General features: G+C 41.1%; 1 protein-coding gene across 9 annotated transcripts in view; it reads right to left on the bottom strand.

The window, feature by feature from the left end:
* Window positions 1-5,991: 5,991 nt before the first annotated feature.
* The window catches only part of MBNL2 (muscleblind like splicing regulator 2), a 67,094-nt gene continuing 55,434 nt past the window's right edge, over window positions 5,992-17,651 (bottom strand). For 5 of the 9 annotated variants that reach the window (XM_081948730.1, XM_081948729.1, XM_081948728.1 and 2 more), the window contains one exon: window positions 9,951-10,102. In XM_081948730.1, coding sequence (XP_081804856.1) covers window positions 10,088-10,102 — 15 coding nt within the window. In that variant the 3' untranslated portion in view covers window positions 9,951-10,087. Of the gene's footprint in view, window positions 10,103-17,651 lie in introns of all 9 variants that reach the window. The other 4 variants (XM_081948731.1, XM_081948734.1, XM_081948733.1 and 1 more) reach the window with 1 other exon arrangement.

Genomic DNA, 17,651 nt, shown 5'->3' with positions numbered 1-17,651 from the left:
TGAGCCTGGTGAGATTCGAACTGCAGGCAATCAGCAGAAGTAGCCTGCGGCACAGCATTCTAATCATTGCGCCACCACGGCTCTTAATGTTATTGATTAAATCAATATTATTGATTTAATCATGCAACTGCAGCACCCCCTCAGACCTTTGCCTGGAGCTGGTTTGGAGCAATGAGTGTTGTAGTCAAACCTGTGCGGGATACAGGTAGTCCTCAAGTTACGGCCACAATCAAGTCCAAAATTTATGTTGCTAAGTGAAACGTGTCAAGTGAGTTTCCCCCCATTTTGCGACCTCTCTTGCCAGAGTTGTTAAGTGAATCATTGCATTTGTAAAGTTAGTCATACTGTTGTTAAGTGAATCTGGATTCCCTGTTAACTTTGTTGGAAGGTCGCAAAAGTGGATCACGTGATCCTACAACTGTCATAAATATGAACCACATGCCAAGCACCTGAATTTTGATCATGCAACCATGGGGATACTGCAACGGTTGTAAGTGTGAAAAATAGTCATGAGTCACTTTTTCAGGGTCATCGTAACTGAACGGTCGCTAAACAAACTTATAAGTTGAGGACTACTTTCAGAGTAGTCTTTAAGAGAGCAGACAACAGTTTTTTTAATGTGAGCCAGTATGCTTACAGTAAAAAATGACAATAAAGCTTTATCTTAAGCTCTAGCAACGTGTTGCTGATTTTAAGCAGCAGCATACGGTCAGGGTCATTGACCGGAGCTGATTTTGGAAAACTAGGCAAGATGGGCTTTTTATTTATTAATCAAATTTACATGGCTGCCCATCGTCCTGAAAAATACAGGCAGCCAGTCCTCGACTTACGAGAGATCATTTAGATCACTGAAAAAAAAGTGACATGACCGTTTTTCACACTGATGATCATTGCAGGGTCCCTGTGGTCACATGATTTAGATTTGGATGCTTGGCAACTGACTCACTTTTATGACGGTTGCATGGTGGTGGGGTCATGTGGACGCCTTTTGTGACCTGACAAAGTCAATGGAGTAACTACATTCACTTAACCATGTTACTAATTTAACAACTGCAGTGATTCAATAAACAAATGTGGCAAGTCATAAAATGGAGCAAAACTCATGTAAACAAATTTCTCACTCAAAATTGAGCCCAAAATTGGGTTCAATTTTTTTTGGGGAAGTCAAGAACTAACTGTACTTGGATGGGAGAGAATCAGGTTTTCTCAGGGGAGTTGAAAAAGAAGGCAAGGGCCAATTGCTAGAGAAAACTATTGATGAGATCCCCTTCTCTTCCCTCATCTACATCATTTTGTGAAGTTATTGAAGAGTATTGGGCCTAAGACGGAACCTTGTGGTTCTTCCTTCCTTCCATGCAGATGTAGTACTATTAAGAACTACTTGTTGAGTATGGTTTGTCAGCCAGTTGCAAATCCATCTGGTGGTAATATTTCTTGGACGTAGGTTGCAACTGATCACCTTCCTTGCTTGATGGTTTTGATCCTGGTTTTGGGCCTCTCAAACCATTGTTTCACGGCCATCATGAAAGCTTCAAAGTTGTGTAACTCTTCAGCATCTTCATCGTGCAGTGGTACGACCCAATTAGCTTCACCTTTCAGAGCTCTGGTGCTTCTAGTTCAACCCCCTGCCTAGGCAGGAAACCCTATACCGTTTCAGACAAATGGCTATCCAACATCTTAAAAACTTCCAGTGTTGGGGCATTCATAACTTCTGGAGGCAAGCTGTTCCACTGATTAATTGTTCTAACTGTCAGGAAATTTCTCCTCAGTTCTAAGTTGCTTCTCTCTTTGATTAGTTTCCACCCATTGCTTCTTGTTCTACCCTCAGGTGCCTTGGAAAATAGTTTGACTCCCTCTTCTTTGTGGCAACCCCTGAGATATTGGAACACTATGTCTCCCCTTGCCTTTTTATTAGACATACCCAGTTGCTGCAACCATTCATGTTTTAGTCTCTAGTTTCCTAATTGTCTTTGTTGCTCTTCTCTGCACTCTTTCTAGAGTCTCCACATCTTTTCTACATCGTGGTGACCAAAACTGAATGCAGTATTCCAAGTGTGGCCTTACCAAGGCATTATAAAGTGGCATTAACCATGTGATATTGATTCTATCCCTCTGTTTATGTAGCCTAGAACTGTGTTGGCTTTTTTGGCAGCTGCTGCACACTGCTGGCTCATATTTAAATGGTTGTCCACTAAGACTCCAAGATCCCTCTCACAGTTAGTACTGTTGAGCAAGGTACCACCTATACTGTACCTGTGCATTTGGTTTTTGTTGCCTAAATGTAGAACCTTACTCTTTTCATCATTGAATTTCATTTTATTAGATAGTGCCCAATGTTCAAGTTTGTCAAGATCCTTCTGTATCTTAAGCTTATCTTCTGGAGTGTTGGCTATTCCTGCCAGCTTGGTGTCATCTGCAAATTTGATGAGTTCCCCATTTACTCCCTCATCCAAATCATTGATGAAGATGTTGAAGAGTACTGGGCCTAAAACAGAGCCTTGGGGTACTCCACTGCATACTTCCCTCCATGTAGATGCAGTTCCATTGAGGACTACACATTGAGTGCAGTTGGTCAGCCAGTTACGAATCCATCTGGTGGTGATGCTGTCTAACCTACTTTATCTAGTAGTAGGTTATGGTCTACCTTATCAAATGCCTTACTGAAGTCCAAGTAAACTATATCAACGGCATTCCTCTGGCCCACTAATTTTGTCAAAGAATGCAATAAGATTAGTCTGGCATAATCTGTTTTTGACAAACCCATGTTGGCTTTTGGCTATTACTTTGTCTGCTTCTAGGTGTCCGCTAATTTGTTGCTTGATTATCTTTTCCACAATCTTTCCTGGTATTGAGGCCAGGCTGATAGGTCTGTAGTTTCCTGGATCCATTTTATCCCCTTTTTTGAAGATGGCAACCACATCAGCTCTTTTCCAGTCCTCTGGCAGTTCCCCGGTGCTCCAGGATCTCTGAAAGATAATAGTTCAGTAGTTCGGAGATCTCATCTGCCAGTTCCTTCAGAACCCTGGGATGTAATCCATCCGGTCCTGGTGATTTGAACTCGTCTAGGGTAGACAGGTGCTCACTTACCATTTTCTTCCCTATTTCAACTTGTGTTCCTAATCTGATTTTTGTGGTGCTGTTTTTGATAGGTTGGACTGTTTTATCCCTTTGTGTAAAGACAGATGCAAAAAAATGAGTTAAATAATTCTGCTTGGCAACTGGTTTGTATTTATGATTGTTGCTGTGTCTCAAGGTCATGTGATCACCTTTTGCAACCTTCTGACGAGCAAAGTCAACGGGGAAGCCAGATCCACTGAACAACTGGGTTATTAACTTATCAACTGCAGTGATCCAATTAACAACTGAGGCAAGAATGTTTGTAAAATGGGGCAAAATTCACTTAACAAATGTCTCACTTAACAACAGAAATTTGGGGCCCAATTGTGGTCTTTAAGTCGAGGACTACCTGTATTTAAGAAGCCATTAAGAAGGGGAAATAATGCTTCTTTATATTTAAGGTATATAAGAAATACCTTAACTAACAGTTCGGGCATGTACTGTACAGGATGGCACATTCATCTATCTCTCTGTGATCTCTGGATTCTTTTGCAATCATACTGATGAATGTAGTGATATGAATCCTGAAGATTAATGACAGAGTTTTCTATTGTTTTGTTGTAAAAAAGCACAATAAAATAATGTAATGCTGATAGGATTGCTGGACTGATTACATGCCCTCAAGTCAGTGTCAATTCTTAGCAACTGCATAGACCTCCAAAATGATCTGTTCCAATTTAGCTCATCAAGTCCTCCAACGGCTCACCCAAGTCTGCTGTTAATTCATTCATTGCTGCGGTTCATTTTTTCTTCCCAGCCCTGGAGACTTTTCAAGAGAATTCGAGCTTTGCCTACTGTGACAAAGTATGTCTGGTCATCATATTTCAACATTAGATTGATTAGTTTTACGATTCATGTGTTTCTTTATTTTGACTATCTTGGCTATTCCAAAGATCAAAAGCATCAAAAAAAATTTGTCCTGCTTCTTCAACTTTTACTTCTGTAGAATAACAAAAGAAAAAACATTGCCTGTACCACTCTTTCCTTTGTAGGCATATAGACAAATTATGGTATTTGAATACTTCCAAGGCCTTTATTGCAACCCTACAAAATAAAGTTATTTCTTGACTATTTAAGTGTTAAAAGGAGAAGCTATTCACCATTTTTTACAATCATATGCTTGGCGGGGAACTTTGGAGGTCTTCTATCCAATGTTCTACCCAGGACAAGAAGCCCAGTTAAACAGTTATTCAAACCTTGTTTGAAAGCTTCCAGAAGACACGATGCTTAATAGCTCTTATGGTCAAAAATCTCTTCCTTATTGTAAACAAAATCCAAAACAAATAACTGTCTCAGCTAGATGACTGAGTGGGACAGATGACATTAAGCTGAATCAGATGTTTTTCTGGCAGAACCTGTCAGAGCCTGCTGGATTTCACCCAATTCCAATCCTTCCTTCTTCTCCCAACCCCTTCATGAGCTGCCTGGCTGCCAGCTTATGAAGCTTGGATAGGTGAGATGCATCTCATGCCAGATCAAAATACCATGTCCTGGAAGTCCCAATAAGGACTTCCAATTCTGCCAATCTAATGATTTCTTTGAGGCTAAAATAATCTTTTCCCCTTCCCTTCTTTTACTTAATCTTAATCCCATTTTTTTCACTGCGCTTCTTGACTTTTCACTATTAGAGCCTCCAGATCGTTTGCATTTTGAGCTATCAGAGTACTGATATCAGCATACCCAATTTGTTAAAAACACTTATTTTTCCACAGAATTTCCCCCATATATATTCAACATATCTGTTGAATAAATACAGAGAGAGTATACAAACGTATCTTATTCTTTTGCCAACTTACTGCTAGACTGTTTTGCCATGTTTCAGTCACACTTGCAAACATAAAAGTATATGAATATATACATATACTACATGTACAGAATTGGACAACCTTGAAGGATGTATCTAAATGGTCAGACTGGAGAAAGGACTTATAGAATTCATGCTTTTTGCAAGGCCATTTTTTCAGGTTAGGATAAATACTGTCTGAGATTCCCTGTAGAGCGAACAATGGAAAAAAAACCAGAGATTCCAGTGGGTTGTCCCTCCCCCTCACACCCAAGTATACATACATTAATGAAGTTGAATATTTTTATAGTGCTCCAACAAGACAGCAGAGGACAATGCATCCATCTTGGCCAAAGTGAAGACTCATTAAAATTTCAGGTCTGTTGGGCACAAACCCATTGAACCAGGGGTGTCAAATTTGATTTTGTTGAGGGTTGTGTTTGACCTCGGAGGGTGGGAGCCGTGGCCAGATAGAAATCACTCGTGTTGGGGGTGCCTGTGGTGGCCTGCCAGTGAAAACGGGCTCCAGAGCGCCATTTTCAGCTGCGATGACCTCCTGCAACCCTCTGCCACTGAAAATGTAGCTTGAGAGGACCGTGCAAAGCCCTCCCAAGCTTCCTGTTTGCTGTCAGGGGCATCGTGGGCTGGTCCTTCACTGTTTCCAGGGTGGCCCTGCGGCCCAGATTTAAGCACCCCACGGGCCAGATCCTGCCAACGGGCCTTGAGTTTGACACCCCTACATTGAACATTCAATGTCCATTGAGCCAAACAATGTCCACAATTTTTGAAATGATACCCTCTGACAGTTCCAATGCATTTTTTCCTTTCAAAGAGCATTATCAACTTTAAAGTACTTTGAGATAGCTGGTATCAAGCAACAAAACTGAGGGAACAAGGTGTTGTCTTACATAAGTTTTATATGGTGATGCTCCACTGTGAACTGAAAATGCAAAGTATATCTGGCACTATTGTCTGAAAGCAAAGTACTGGTAAAGTTCCTGTTTATTTGTTTTAACAAGCAAAAAAAAGATGTTTATTTCCATTCAAGCTTTTTGCTTCTCTGTCTCATAGAGAACACTGATATACTGGAATGATTTTTTAAAGGCTTATTTTTATTTTCATGGTTGTACATAGGTAATTAAATTATACCTCAACACACTTATAAATGGGTATGTATGCTACTAAATAGTTAATGACATGAATCAATGGGAGGGATTTATTTAACTGTTAGCAGTGTAAATAATTTGTATAGTAGACAGATTAAGATACTTTGATGAAGACCTTACAAAAAGTATAGGCATATCTCAAATAATATGAAATTATGCTCAGACTAGTAATTGTTTCTTTGGAAACAGCTATATATATGGGGCAAGTCTATACTTTCATAATTTCTGCTGTCTTAGATAGTCTTGCTGAAACTAATAGATATAAGTTAGTTTTGCAATTGGACATTACATTTGACATACACATTCACGGTTAGTTTAGCATATATGCATGTACATTATATGTACATATGTGTGTGCACATGTATACCCACAAATACATACAAATGTATGACAGGGTCAGAACTTGTTTTGTGATCTCATATAAAGATAATGTTAGAATGAAGTTTAATTTGGTTTTGTTTAAATGTCAAATCTAGAAACTGGTGGAATTAAGAAGCTTGTTAAAGTGAGTACAATCCTTCCATGCAAATGCCTGAAGATTAAAATAACCTAGATAGGACCGAAATCAAGTAATATTTCCTCTTCAAAGCAGAGGAATGTTAAAATGCTTATTAAAAAAAAGAAAACAACCTGTTCATGGAGGTGAAATTAGAGCAGAATAAAAATGGAATTGTTGACCATAATGTGGCAGAAACAAATGGAGCAATGTTTCCTTAAAAATCTTTAACAGGGTAGGTGAGGGACAATTTAAGGGCTATATTTTCAAAAGTGGACTGTATAGGTATCAATCATATTCAATGTCATTTTTATTATTTGTACATTTTCTGTGACACATACTTTAAAACTATCTAAACCACTTATTCCAACATATCCCCAAGGAGATCAACTTGATCTTTATCTGGAAAAAATAATTTAATATTTAATATATTGGTTAATGTAGGAACAGAACATATCCAACAGAGGGGATCTCTCAGATTTTTTTTAAAATACATTTTCTTTTGTTCAGTTTTTATCCAGGAAGAAAATTCACAAATGTCTTAAAAGTCTGTTTCTTAATAGAGTAAATAATATCAGAGTGATTCTAAGAAAATAATTGTTTAAATGTATTATGTTCATATATATTTTCTACAGTTTAAATATTTTAAGCATACATAATTTGCCATTTCGTATTGTTGAATAATCTACCAAATATTTAAATGGACCATTAAAAAGTTATTAACTAGCACAGAGGTTAAGTAAACAGCCAAGTCAACAAACAAGTTATAATGACAAATTTATAAGTAAAAACAAAAGTTGCATACATTTTTCTCGCAGTTCAGATGAAAATAAATGCAAGATTACAACATGTTTTCCATAAGATTTTTGGGTGTACTGTATGTGTTTCTCTTTAAATGATTAAACTACTGTTAATATAAACAACATTTAGACACAAAATTAATACTGAAAAATAAAGTTATTAAAAATAAATTAGTAGATCTGTCCCTTAGAATAGGCAATGCTGCCAAACCCATTTCAATCTGAAAAGCCTAAGTTAAAATACTGCAATCATTTATAATTTTCATAAGGGAAAATGTTTCCAATAATTATGAATATTTTAGACTAATTTTTGTTTAGAAACATTAATTTAAAAACTATATTTATGTGATATATGTGCAATATACAAAACATTGAATGTAATGTATTTAGTACAACCTTCCAAACAAATGAATTTCTGTACAACTGTTTTGAAAATCAATGCAGTTTTGAAAAAGTAAATATTAAAATGTTTTGCCCATATGTGTGTTGTATATGATACAGTATACAGCTGTATATAATACATTCTGTATTTAATATAGCTGTATTAAACATAACTTTGCATTTCTGTGACATAAAGTAAACTTTTAAATAAACAATTAAAAGAACTAATTTCTTTCGTTGTAATCTTTTTAAATTTTATTTTTAAAATATGGCAGTAGTAACAATGAATTAAAATGAAGCTCTTTTTATATCCTTTTGTATAATTTCCTAATCGTCTATATTAAAGTCACTTATTAGCTTTTACAGTGACTGCACTGAGTTTTGAGTTGAAATAGAATTTAATATAATCTTATATAATCTGAAGCCCCATTTATTTAATTGGGAAGAAGTTATTTTATAACAAATGTTTTTTGGTAACCTGATTGCAAATCTGAAAGCTGAATCACTTGGCATAGATTCAAATATAGACTGCAGTGTCACTTAAGTTTCAAGTTTTATGTGACAAAATTTAGGCACTTCTGCAAAGACTTCTTTAAAAAATATTCTCTCTTTGTAAAATAACATAGTCAAGATTTTTGTTAGGGGTATGAAAATCATACTGTGCAAAGGTTTGATTTAATTCTAGAATGTTGTGATTCCATATAACTTCTCCATACATATCCCAAAGCAGCTTGTGTGCATTGCTGCAATTTGTGCTTTACCTCAAATCAGGGATGAGGAACTATTGGCCTTTATATGACTTGTGGACTTCAATTCTCAGAATTCCTGAGCTAGCCATGCTGACTCAGGAATTCTGGGAGTTGAAGTCCATAAGTCATAAATGGGCCATAGTTTGCCACTTTTGCTTTAGATCAGGGATGTCAAACTCACAGGCCTTGGGCTGGATGCATCATGCACTGGCCATACCCACCCCCGGTTTAGCAAAGGGGGAAAAGTCACGATATCTCATATGACGGCGTGACACCACAAGTTTGATATCCCTGATTTAGATCTTCTGTTTCAGCTTCATCCAATTGACTGTGCTCAACCTAGGTTTCTTATGACTCCCTGGATTCCCCACCCACCCACCTACCCACAAGCATGATCATTGGCTATGGTGGTTGCACCATAGAGAGGAGAAATCCTACTTATCCGAAGGACACCAAGCTACCCTGTTTCCCTGAAAATAAGACCGCCCTGAAAATACTTAAACACATGCGCAGGCTGTCCCCATTTTCTCTGGTTGCTTGCCTCATAACAAAGACAAGGAGAGGAAGTGAGGCCGGAGGGGGGGAAAGGGAGGGGGAACATGCCACATGCACCCCACATGCCCTAATGGCCGTTCCTGCAACCATAGCCACCAAACTCCTTCTCTCATGCTAATGACTGCTGCAAAAAGAGTGGTAGGCCCAGCAACACACCTCACACCGCAGCACAACACAGGAGCAGGCATGAGGTGACCACGCTTGCCGCCTCCTGCATCTCAAAAATAATAAGACCTCCCCCAAAATAAGGCCAATCGCTTACTTTGGGGGGTCAAAAGAAAATAAGACCCTGTCTTATTTTCGGGGAAACACAGTAGGAAAACTACTCTGGAACTTCTAGTGGTGATTTCACCACTGCATCACTTATTTTGTCACCAAACAATCATCCTAGTGCAACTAGTGGCACTGGTATCCCAAAGTATTTTGTTTTTAAATTCCTATGACCTACATCATTGGAACCAGATTCTCCTTTGCAGCATTGCAAAGTGCTTTTGAAAGTCCAGTTTCAAAAGAATTTCTCTGTGCAAACGGGGGTGCAGGGAGATCAGTTGAAGAAACATGCAACCAAAGCAACAGCTCTCATGGGAAACTATTCATGTAGTTAGATTCTGGATTTAGTGGCCAATGTAAATCAGTTATTGCTAAAATTGAAAGAGTCATAAAACTGTGAACTCTGCGATACATGAATGGGACTACTTACATTCACTATTTTATGGTGGTAAGACAATATTCCTAAGAAGTAAACAGTGTTATATAAAACTTTTAAAAGTAAAATATTACCCTTTTATGTCTTGAACCATCACAGCTGGCATCAGGTAGTTAACTAGATTAGTTTTGAATATACTAAGCATACCATCTTAATATTCATATACGATATAGCAGCACTAGCTCTTAAGAGTGTTTTGTCCAGATAAATAAACTCTTTACTCAGCATGCAGTTTGTGGCAATTCTGTTAAGGAAGAGACAGTGTTGTATGTACAGTAACAATGCTTTGCTGTTCTCAACAAGGCCTCTTGACATTCCATTCCATTCCTGTTCACTATTTCAGGATTATCTGCGACAAGAAAACAAAATACCGATGATTTTCAATGCAATATTTAATTGGAATATTTAATTCTACTGGAACAATTAATTTTTATCAATGCTACTACTTTTCTACTTTTTAAATAGTCTAAATTTAAAAATTCTACATAACACATAGAAGTGCATTCACTTCATTTAGGATTTTTACAAGTTAAAATATATACTGCATGCAAATTTTTAACAACAGTAATGTTAATTAATTTTCAAAGAGCATCAGAAATCAAACCATGGATATTTAATCTCATCTTATATGCTAAATGTTTGGAAATAAATTACATATTCAAAAACAAAGCACCTGATTTGGATTTTATTTCAGAATTATAACCACTTTTCCTTGGATTTGATTGGACTGAAAAGGCTGGTTTTTTTTCTTAAGTTACAATTAATTAACCTCAAAACAGCAGACTGATATAACTTTTAATGATTTTTAGAACATGTTTTTAATAACTTTTTTGGATTGCATTCAGATTCTTTTATTGGTTTTTTTTTAAAAAAATCTGTAGTTTGAAGTTTTATATTCTAAAGTCTTGTTATGTGTTCACATACACTTTAAAGACAGAATTTGGAATAACCTAGGACAGTGGTGGGCAACCTTTTTTTTCAACTGAGCCAAATCTCGCCAAAACCACGATTGAAATTTATTTTGAGAGCCACACTTTTAAAACCGAAAATACATAGGATGGTACACTGTTTTTAGTTTCAATAAACTCTGGCATTTGAAGCACGCAAGTCTTAAAGCTGTCAAGTGACAAGATCCTTGCATCCCTAACCCTTTAGGAAAAAAACCCCAAGGGGTCTTCAAACCTGACAGCTTGAATACTTGTGGACTTCAACTCCCAGAATTCCTCCTCCAGTCATGTTGGCTCAGAAACTCTGGCATTGAAGCATGCAAGTCTTAAAGCTGTCAAGTTGCAAGACCCTTGCACCCCTAACCCTTTAGGAAAAAAAACCCAGGGTCTTCAAACCTGACAGCTTGAAGACTTGTGGACTTCAACTCCCAGAATTCTGAGAATTGAAGTCCACCAAGGGCATTTTCGTGTTGTGCTTTTTTGTTTTATATATGTGATGTCTGTACACCTCCCCGAGTCCCTGCGGGGAGAGGGGGCGGTTTATAAATTTAATAAACTCAAACTCAACTCAATCAATCATATTAGCCCAGGGATCTGAAAAATTGGCTCTTAAGACTGGTGGACTTCAACTCCCAGAATTCTGAGAGTTGAAGTCCACCAAGGGCATCAATCATATTAGCCCAGGCAGGGATCTGCAAAATTGGCTCTTAAGACTGGTGGACTTCAACTCCCAGAATTCTGAGAATTGAAGTCCACCAGTCTTAAAACAGCCAACTTTGCAGACCTCTGTGTTAGCCCAAAGCTTGGCGCTGGGCGGGCCTTGCTCCCCCATTGGTGGAGCCCCAGGAAGCGAGGAGGGAGAAAAAGAGACGGAGGCCAAGGAGCTTCTCCCCCCCCATGCAAAAATCTTATCAGGGAGCCGGCTGGCAGTAGCAAATTAGCTGATCACGCAGCGTGATCGGCTAATTTGCTACTGCCCGCCCGGCTCCCCGGTTAGATTTTTGCTGGGAGGAGGCGGGGGGGAAGCTCCTTAGCCTCCGTTTCTTTTTCTGCCTCCTCGCTTCTCGTCCCCGCCCGACTTCAGGATCCTCCCTAATCATTGTGGGTCGAAAAGAAAAAAGGGAAAGAGGCGCTTGTTATGAAGTGCCCGAGAGGAGGGAGGGGAGCGGGCGCCCGGCACACAGAAGAGCCACATTAAAGTGTGTAAAGAGCCGCATGTGGCTCGCGAGCCGCGGCTTGCCGACCACTGACCTAGGACAGTCAATATATCAGACTTTAATCATATTTTATAAAACTGGATCAACACATCCTAAGAAACGAACCATACAATTTAAAACTAAAAATAAACACTTCCTTTTTTCCCCTAGGATGTGGTTTTTTTAAAAAATAATCTTTATTAGATCTTTTAATCAACTGTTTGCATGATCTATGTGTGTTAGATTGGGTAATGGATAGGCACACATAGGCTTAACGTTAACAACAGCTCTTTATTAATTACAACAAGTGAGAACAATCCAGCGAAGGTTGAGTCTGACAGCAGCCCTTTTATAGGGAGCTGTCAGACCTTTCGACCAATAGGATGAAACCTCTGTTCCCACCGGAACAGAGGTCCTTGGTGGAAACCACTGTAGTTAGAGCAAGTATCTAACACCCCTCTCCTCTTGGATGGAACAATCCTACTAGTTATGTAGTCACACAGGTAGGCGGACTTTTGGGTAGCTCTGCCTGACCTGCGCAGTTCAGTAGGAAGGGTTTCCTTGGACAGGTCAGACGGACCTGTTTGCTCCACAGCTCCATTTGGTGGAAGCTCCTGGAACCTTTCACAGGCTGCGGCTGGAGCTTCTAGAGCCGGTTCACTCGGAGCTCGCTGTGGCCCTGCAACATTACCAGTTAAGTTTCCCGGTACCCTTGGGCTTGAGCTGGCCGTGGAAGGAGTGAGTCTTTGCTCCGTTTGGGTAGGGATTTGACTAACTTGTGCAGGAGTTACCTCTGGTTGTTTAAGAATGATTGGAGAGGCGGCCATGGAGTTGGTCAATATGCCTTCTCCAATTCCTACCGTCCTCGAGCTCTAGAGAGGGCCTCTTTTGCAGATCTCACCATTCTCTCCGCCTGACTATTGGAGGTCGGATGGAATGGCGCGACCAGGGCATGCCTGATTCCCTGAGCTGCTAGGAAGGTCTCAAATTGCATGGCCGTGAATTGGGGCCCGTTGTCAGAGACCAAGATGTCGGGCAGGCCGTGTGTGGAGAAAAGTCTCAGTAGCACCATGATGACCGCTTCTGCCGTAGTGGAGGTCATCAGGACTACGTCTAACCATTTCGAGTAGGCGTCCACAACTACGAGAAGAGTCTGGCCATGAACTAGGCCAACAAAGTCAATGTGCACCCTAGACCATGGTGCTTGAGGTCACTCCCATTCCTTCGCAGGCGCCTCTGGGGGAGCTGGTCTGGACTCCTGGCACGAGGTGCAGGTAGCCACCCATTCTTCGATCTCCCTGTCCATGTTAAGCCACCACACGTAACTCCTAGCCAGATACTTCATCCTGACAATTCCAGGATGCCCTACGTATAAAGCCTCCAATACTGCAATGCGCAGTTTAGTGGAACAACGACCCGGTCCGCACACAGTAAACAGCCATTAACACCGGATAACTCATCACGTTTGGTAAAATACATTTTGAAATCAACCCCAACAAGCCCCTTGGGCCACCCCCTCCACTCCCAGTTCATAATTTGCTTGATGGTGGAGTCCTTTGCAGAGTGACAGGCAACATCACTAGATAAGAGAGGCCCAGTCTCAAGGCAGTCAATGAGGAGGACTGGCGTCTCGGGGGTAGGGTCAGCGAGAAGTTCAGGCAGCGGGCAGCAGCTGAGAGCATCAGTGTGCCTCAAAGTGGAACCTGATCAGTGGATGAGACGGTAGGAGTAGGCAGCTAGGAAGATAGTCCATCTGGTCATGCGGGGTGATAATGACATAGGGGTATGTCGGTCCCCAGCCAGTAAGACCAACAACGGCTTGTGGTCCGTAACTAGTTCGAAGTCCCGGCCATATAGATACTCATGGAACCTCTTTACTCCGGCCACTGCAGCCAAAGCCTCACGGTCCAGCTGGCTGTAGTTCCGCTCTGCGGCGGACAAGGTCTTGAGTAAAATGCAATAGGGGCTTCAGTTCTGTTGGGCATGCGGTGGCTGAGGATGGCGCCGACGCAGAATGGGGAAGCGTCGCAGGTCAGCACCAACGGCAAGGTCTGGCTGTACTGTATCAGGAAGGAGGTATTCGCCTACAGGAGTCATTTTACCGCGGCAAATGCAGCAGCCTCAGCTTTGCCCCAGGACCACTTCACGTTCTTAGCCAGGAGATGGTGTAAGGGCTCAGCAACGGTGGCTTTCTGTTTAAGAAAGACCCTGTAGAAATTAAGGAGCCCGAGGAATGCCTGCAGCTCGGTTTGATTGCGAGGTGCGGGGGTTTCCTAAATTGCTTTGATTTTTTGTGTGATCAGGTGAATCCCAGAGCCGTCGATTGGGTACCCTAAGAATTCAACCCTTGGCACATTAATTTGTCATTTCTCTTTTTTGAAGCGGAGACCTTTGTCTCTAATTCAAGCCAAAACTGTTCGTACACATTTTAAAAGTTGCGCCTCGTTTGCAGCCGATACCAAGATGTTGTTGAAATATGGGACGACTCCTGGAAACCCCTGCAAAAGCCGTTCAATGACACTTTGGAACAGTCCAGAGGCGATACTAACACTGAATTGCAAGCAGTGACATTTGAATGCACCCCTCTGCGTCACAATGGTTTGGGCCTCTGCTGTAGTGCCATCTACAGGCAATTGTTGGTATGCCTGCGCCATGTCCAATTTTGGGAAAAATTTTCCGGGGCCTAATGAATGAAGGAGATGCTGTACAATGGGTACAGGATAGGCACTTTGTTGTAGTGCTTTATTTATTGTGCACTTGTAGTCCGCGCAGATGCAGACAGACCCATCAGATTTGACAGGTGTCACTATAGGGGTCTCCCAGCGTGTGTGATCGACCGGCTCTAGGATTCCCTGGCCTTCGAGCTTGTCAATTTCCCTGTCAATTTTGGGGCGGAGAGCAAAAGGTACTCTCCTGGGCTTTAGCCTTATTGGGGCTATGTTGGGGTCCAAACTAAAGGAAATTGGACTCCCCACATACTTACCCAGACCAGTGTCGAAGACGTCCTCAAACTCCTTAAAGATGGCTTCAGCGCCATCATCTTTCAAGGCGTTGATACTGGTCACCTCTAGGCCCAGGGCTTGGAACCAATCTAGCCCTAGGAGGGTCTGCAGGTTGCCACTGACCACTGTCACAGGGAGTTTCCTGCTGAACTGCTTGAACTTCACGATGGGGACCCGGTTTCCCTGGTAATCGCGTAGGCGGATGTCAGGGGTGCGAAGATGCTGCTTCTTTAGGCCAGGGATAGCCTGCTTGAGGGTAGACCATGGTATGATGGTCAGCGATGACCCGGTGTGATCTCCATCTCACATGGAGAGTCCTCGATGAGGACTGTGACCTTCAGCTTTTTTGGCTGCCTGGTGCGGACTTGGCCGATTGACGTATGGTAGGTGACTCTATTGTCGCCCTCTGAGCGTTGTGGTGGTTTCTGCCAGGCCCCTTAGCTGGGCCTCTGTTGGCGGTTTGGTGCGCTTGTAGGCTGCCAGGTAGTGGCAGGGAATTTGCTCCGGCACACCTTGGCGATGTGCCCCTTTCGCTCGCAGTGTTTGCAGGTTGCGTCGCGGAAACGGCAAGCCGATCTGGCATGGTCTCCTCCACAGCTAGCGCAAGGCGGGAGATGCGGTTTGAATTTGCACGCCGGCTGGGCGCAGCTACTGCGCATGCAGCAGCTGTCATCTTCCTCGCCTTCTGAGCTCTCGGGCTCTGCAGCCTTGCGATGTATGCGTGTACACTTTCACACGTCTTGTGGAGCGCTTTGGCGCTGCAGAGTCTGCAGAGATTTGACAGCTGATTCGGAAGCCCTGGCCTCGTTCAGTGCAATCTGCAGATGAGGTTAGATTTAGCGAGTAACCTCCTCTGCAGGTTAATGTTCCGCACGCCGCAAATTATGCGGTCCAGAATCAGCTCGTCCAGGTCTTGGAATTCGCAGTACGCTGTGGCCTTGCAGATCGCCACAATGTATTTGTTAATTGACTCACCCTCCTTCTGGTTTCTGATGTTAAACTCATGCCGGTGAACGTGCTTGGACGGCTTGGGTGCATAGTGGGTCCTTAACGTCTGCTGAAGCACGGACCAGGCGACTGATTGTAGCGGTGTCAGCTCAGAGAGGTCTTTCGCTGTCTCGAACACTTCCTGGCCACAGTATCCAAGGAACATGTTCTTCTTGCGGCCTTCAGAAAGGCCCATGAGGTCGTTTGCCTCGAGGAAGCAGTCAAACTGTAGCATGTACGAGTCCCTGTGCTCAGTGACTGGGTCATACGGAATCGGTGGGGCATGCATGGGCATTTTGTGTTCAGAGAGCGTTTTGAGTTTGCCGCTCAAAAATGGCTGCTTGAAGCTGCGCTGAGCTCCGGGCTGGATGTACTTGCTGGATTGCTATGCTCTTCGGTTCGCCTAGTTGCCTTCCAATTCCACCCTCGTCGCCAGTGTTAGATTGGGTAATGGATAGGCACACACAGGCTTAATGGTAACAACAGCTCTTTATTAATTACAACAAGTAAGAACAATCCAGCGAAGGTTGAGTCTGACAGCAGCCCTTTTATAGGGAGCTGTCAGACCCTTCGACCAATAGGATTAAACCTCTGTTCCCACCAACAGAACCGAGGACCTTGGTGGAAACCACTGTAGTTAGAGCAACTATCTAACAATATGTGTATTCATGTTTGCGCTAATATGGTGTACGTGTGCGATATAAAGACAAATAATTTACTAACACAGAAAAGTATTAGTTGAACGTTTCGCTTCATTTTTTGCCTGCAATAAACCTAGCCATTGCAGTTTATGAACCATAATTTATGATTTAACATAGTGTGTGAAGATCTGTGCCATTTGGGGGATTTCTTTATTCTTAAACAACAAGGAAGAAGGCTGCTGAATGCAAGCTAAAATAAGGAAGTGTGATATATTTTTTTCCCAACTTTGATGGAGAAATATAAGGGTAGAAAGTTGTGGTTTTAGTGTATTATTTTTAAGTAATTTGTACCTTGGTCTGCAATTATGTATAGGAACCTGCCAAACCACTGAGGCAATTTCTTGCTTGGGGTGGGAAAAAAAATTAAACTTTGATTTTAGGTTTTAACGATTAGATAGGTCTGTTGTTATAAAAATGGCTAGATTGTACTATGTTAAAATAAAAACCTGATGTTATTATCTTATTCTACTGCGCCAAAGGGAATTGGAAGTCAATGCCTTTACTTTCTTTTTCTTCCTTTTTCTACACTTTTCCCTTCCCTTTCCCTTCCCTGTTTTTCTTACTATTTTCTTTTGTATTTTACATTATAAACTAATACAAATATTATAAACTATTAAAAAGAGAGAAATTCTTGAGAAAAAGAGAATGTATGATGGACTTGATAAACATTCCAGAGAAGAAAAAGATTTTATTCTCTGAAGATAAACTGGGACGAGTGACTTAAACTTAATGAGTTAATTGGAATTAGGATAGGTTTTTATCAGTCTGATATATGTAATTGAAAGTTTTAATGTAAAATAGTTTGAATATCTATATATATGTATATCCATCTATATCTATAATATTAAGCAATTCCTAAATCTTGTAAGATTTTATTGAAATTGTGTTTGAAAATACCTGTGTTAATAGGTAGTTAAAAAAGATGTATTAACTTTAAAAAAGTTAAAGTCTTTAAACAAGAAAAATATTCTATTGAAGAGTTATTTAAATTTAATTAGTGAATTGGAGTTGGATTTTCATTAGTCTAATCTATGTAATTGTAAGAAAGCTTTAATGCAGCTTGTT

This window comes from Natrix helvetica, assembly GCF_964273705.1.
Source record: "Natrix helvetica genome assembly, chromosome: 3".
Taxonomy (NCBI): Eukaryota; Metazoa; Chordata; class Lepidosauria; order Squamata; family Natricidae; genus Natrix; species Natrix helvetica.
Note: the sequence above shows the minus strand (reverse complement) of the source record. Positions and strands in the feature narration are given on the sequence as shown.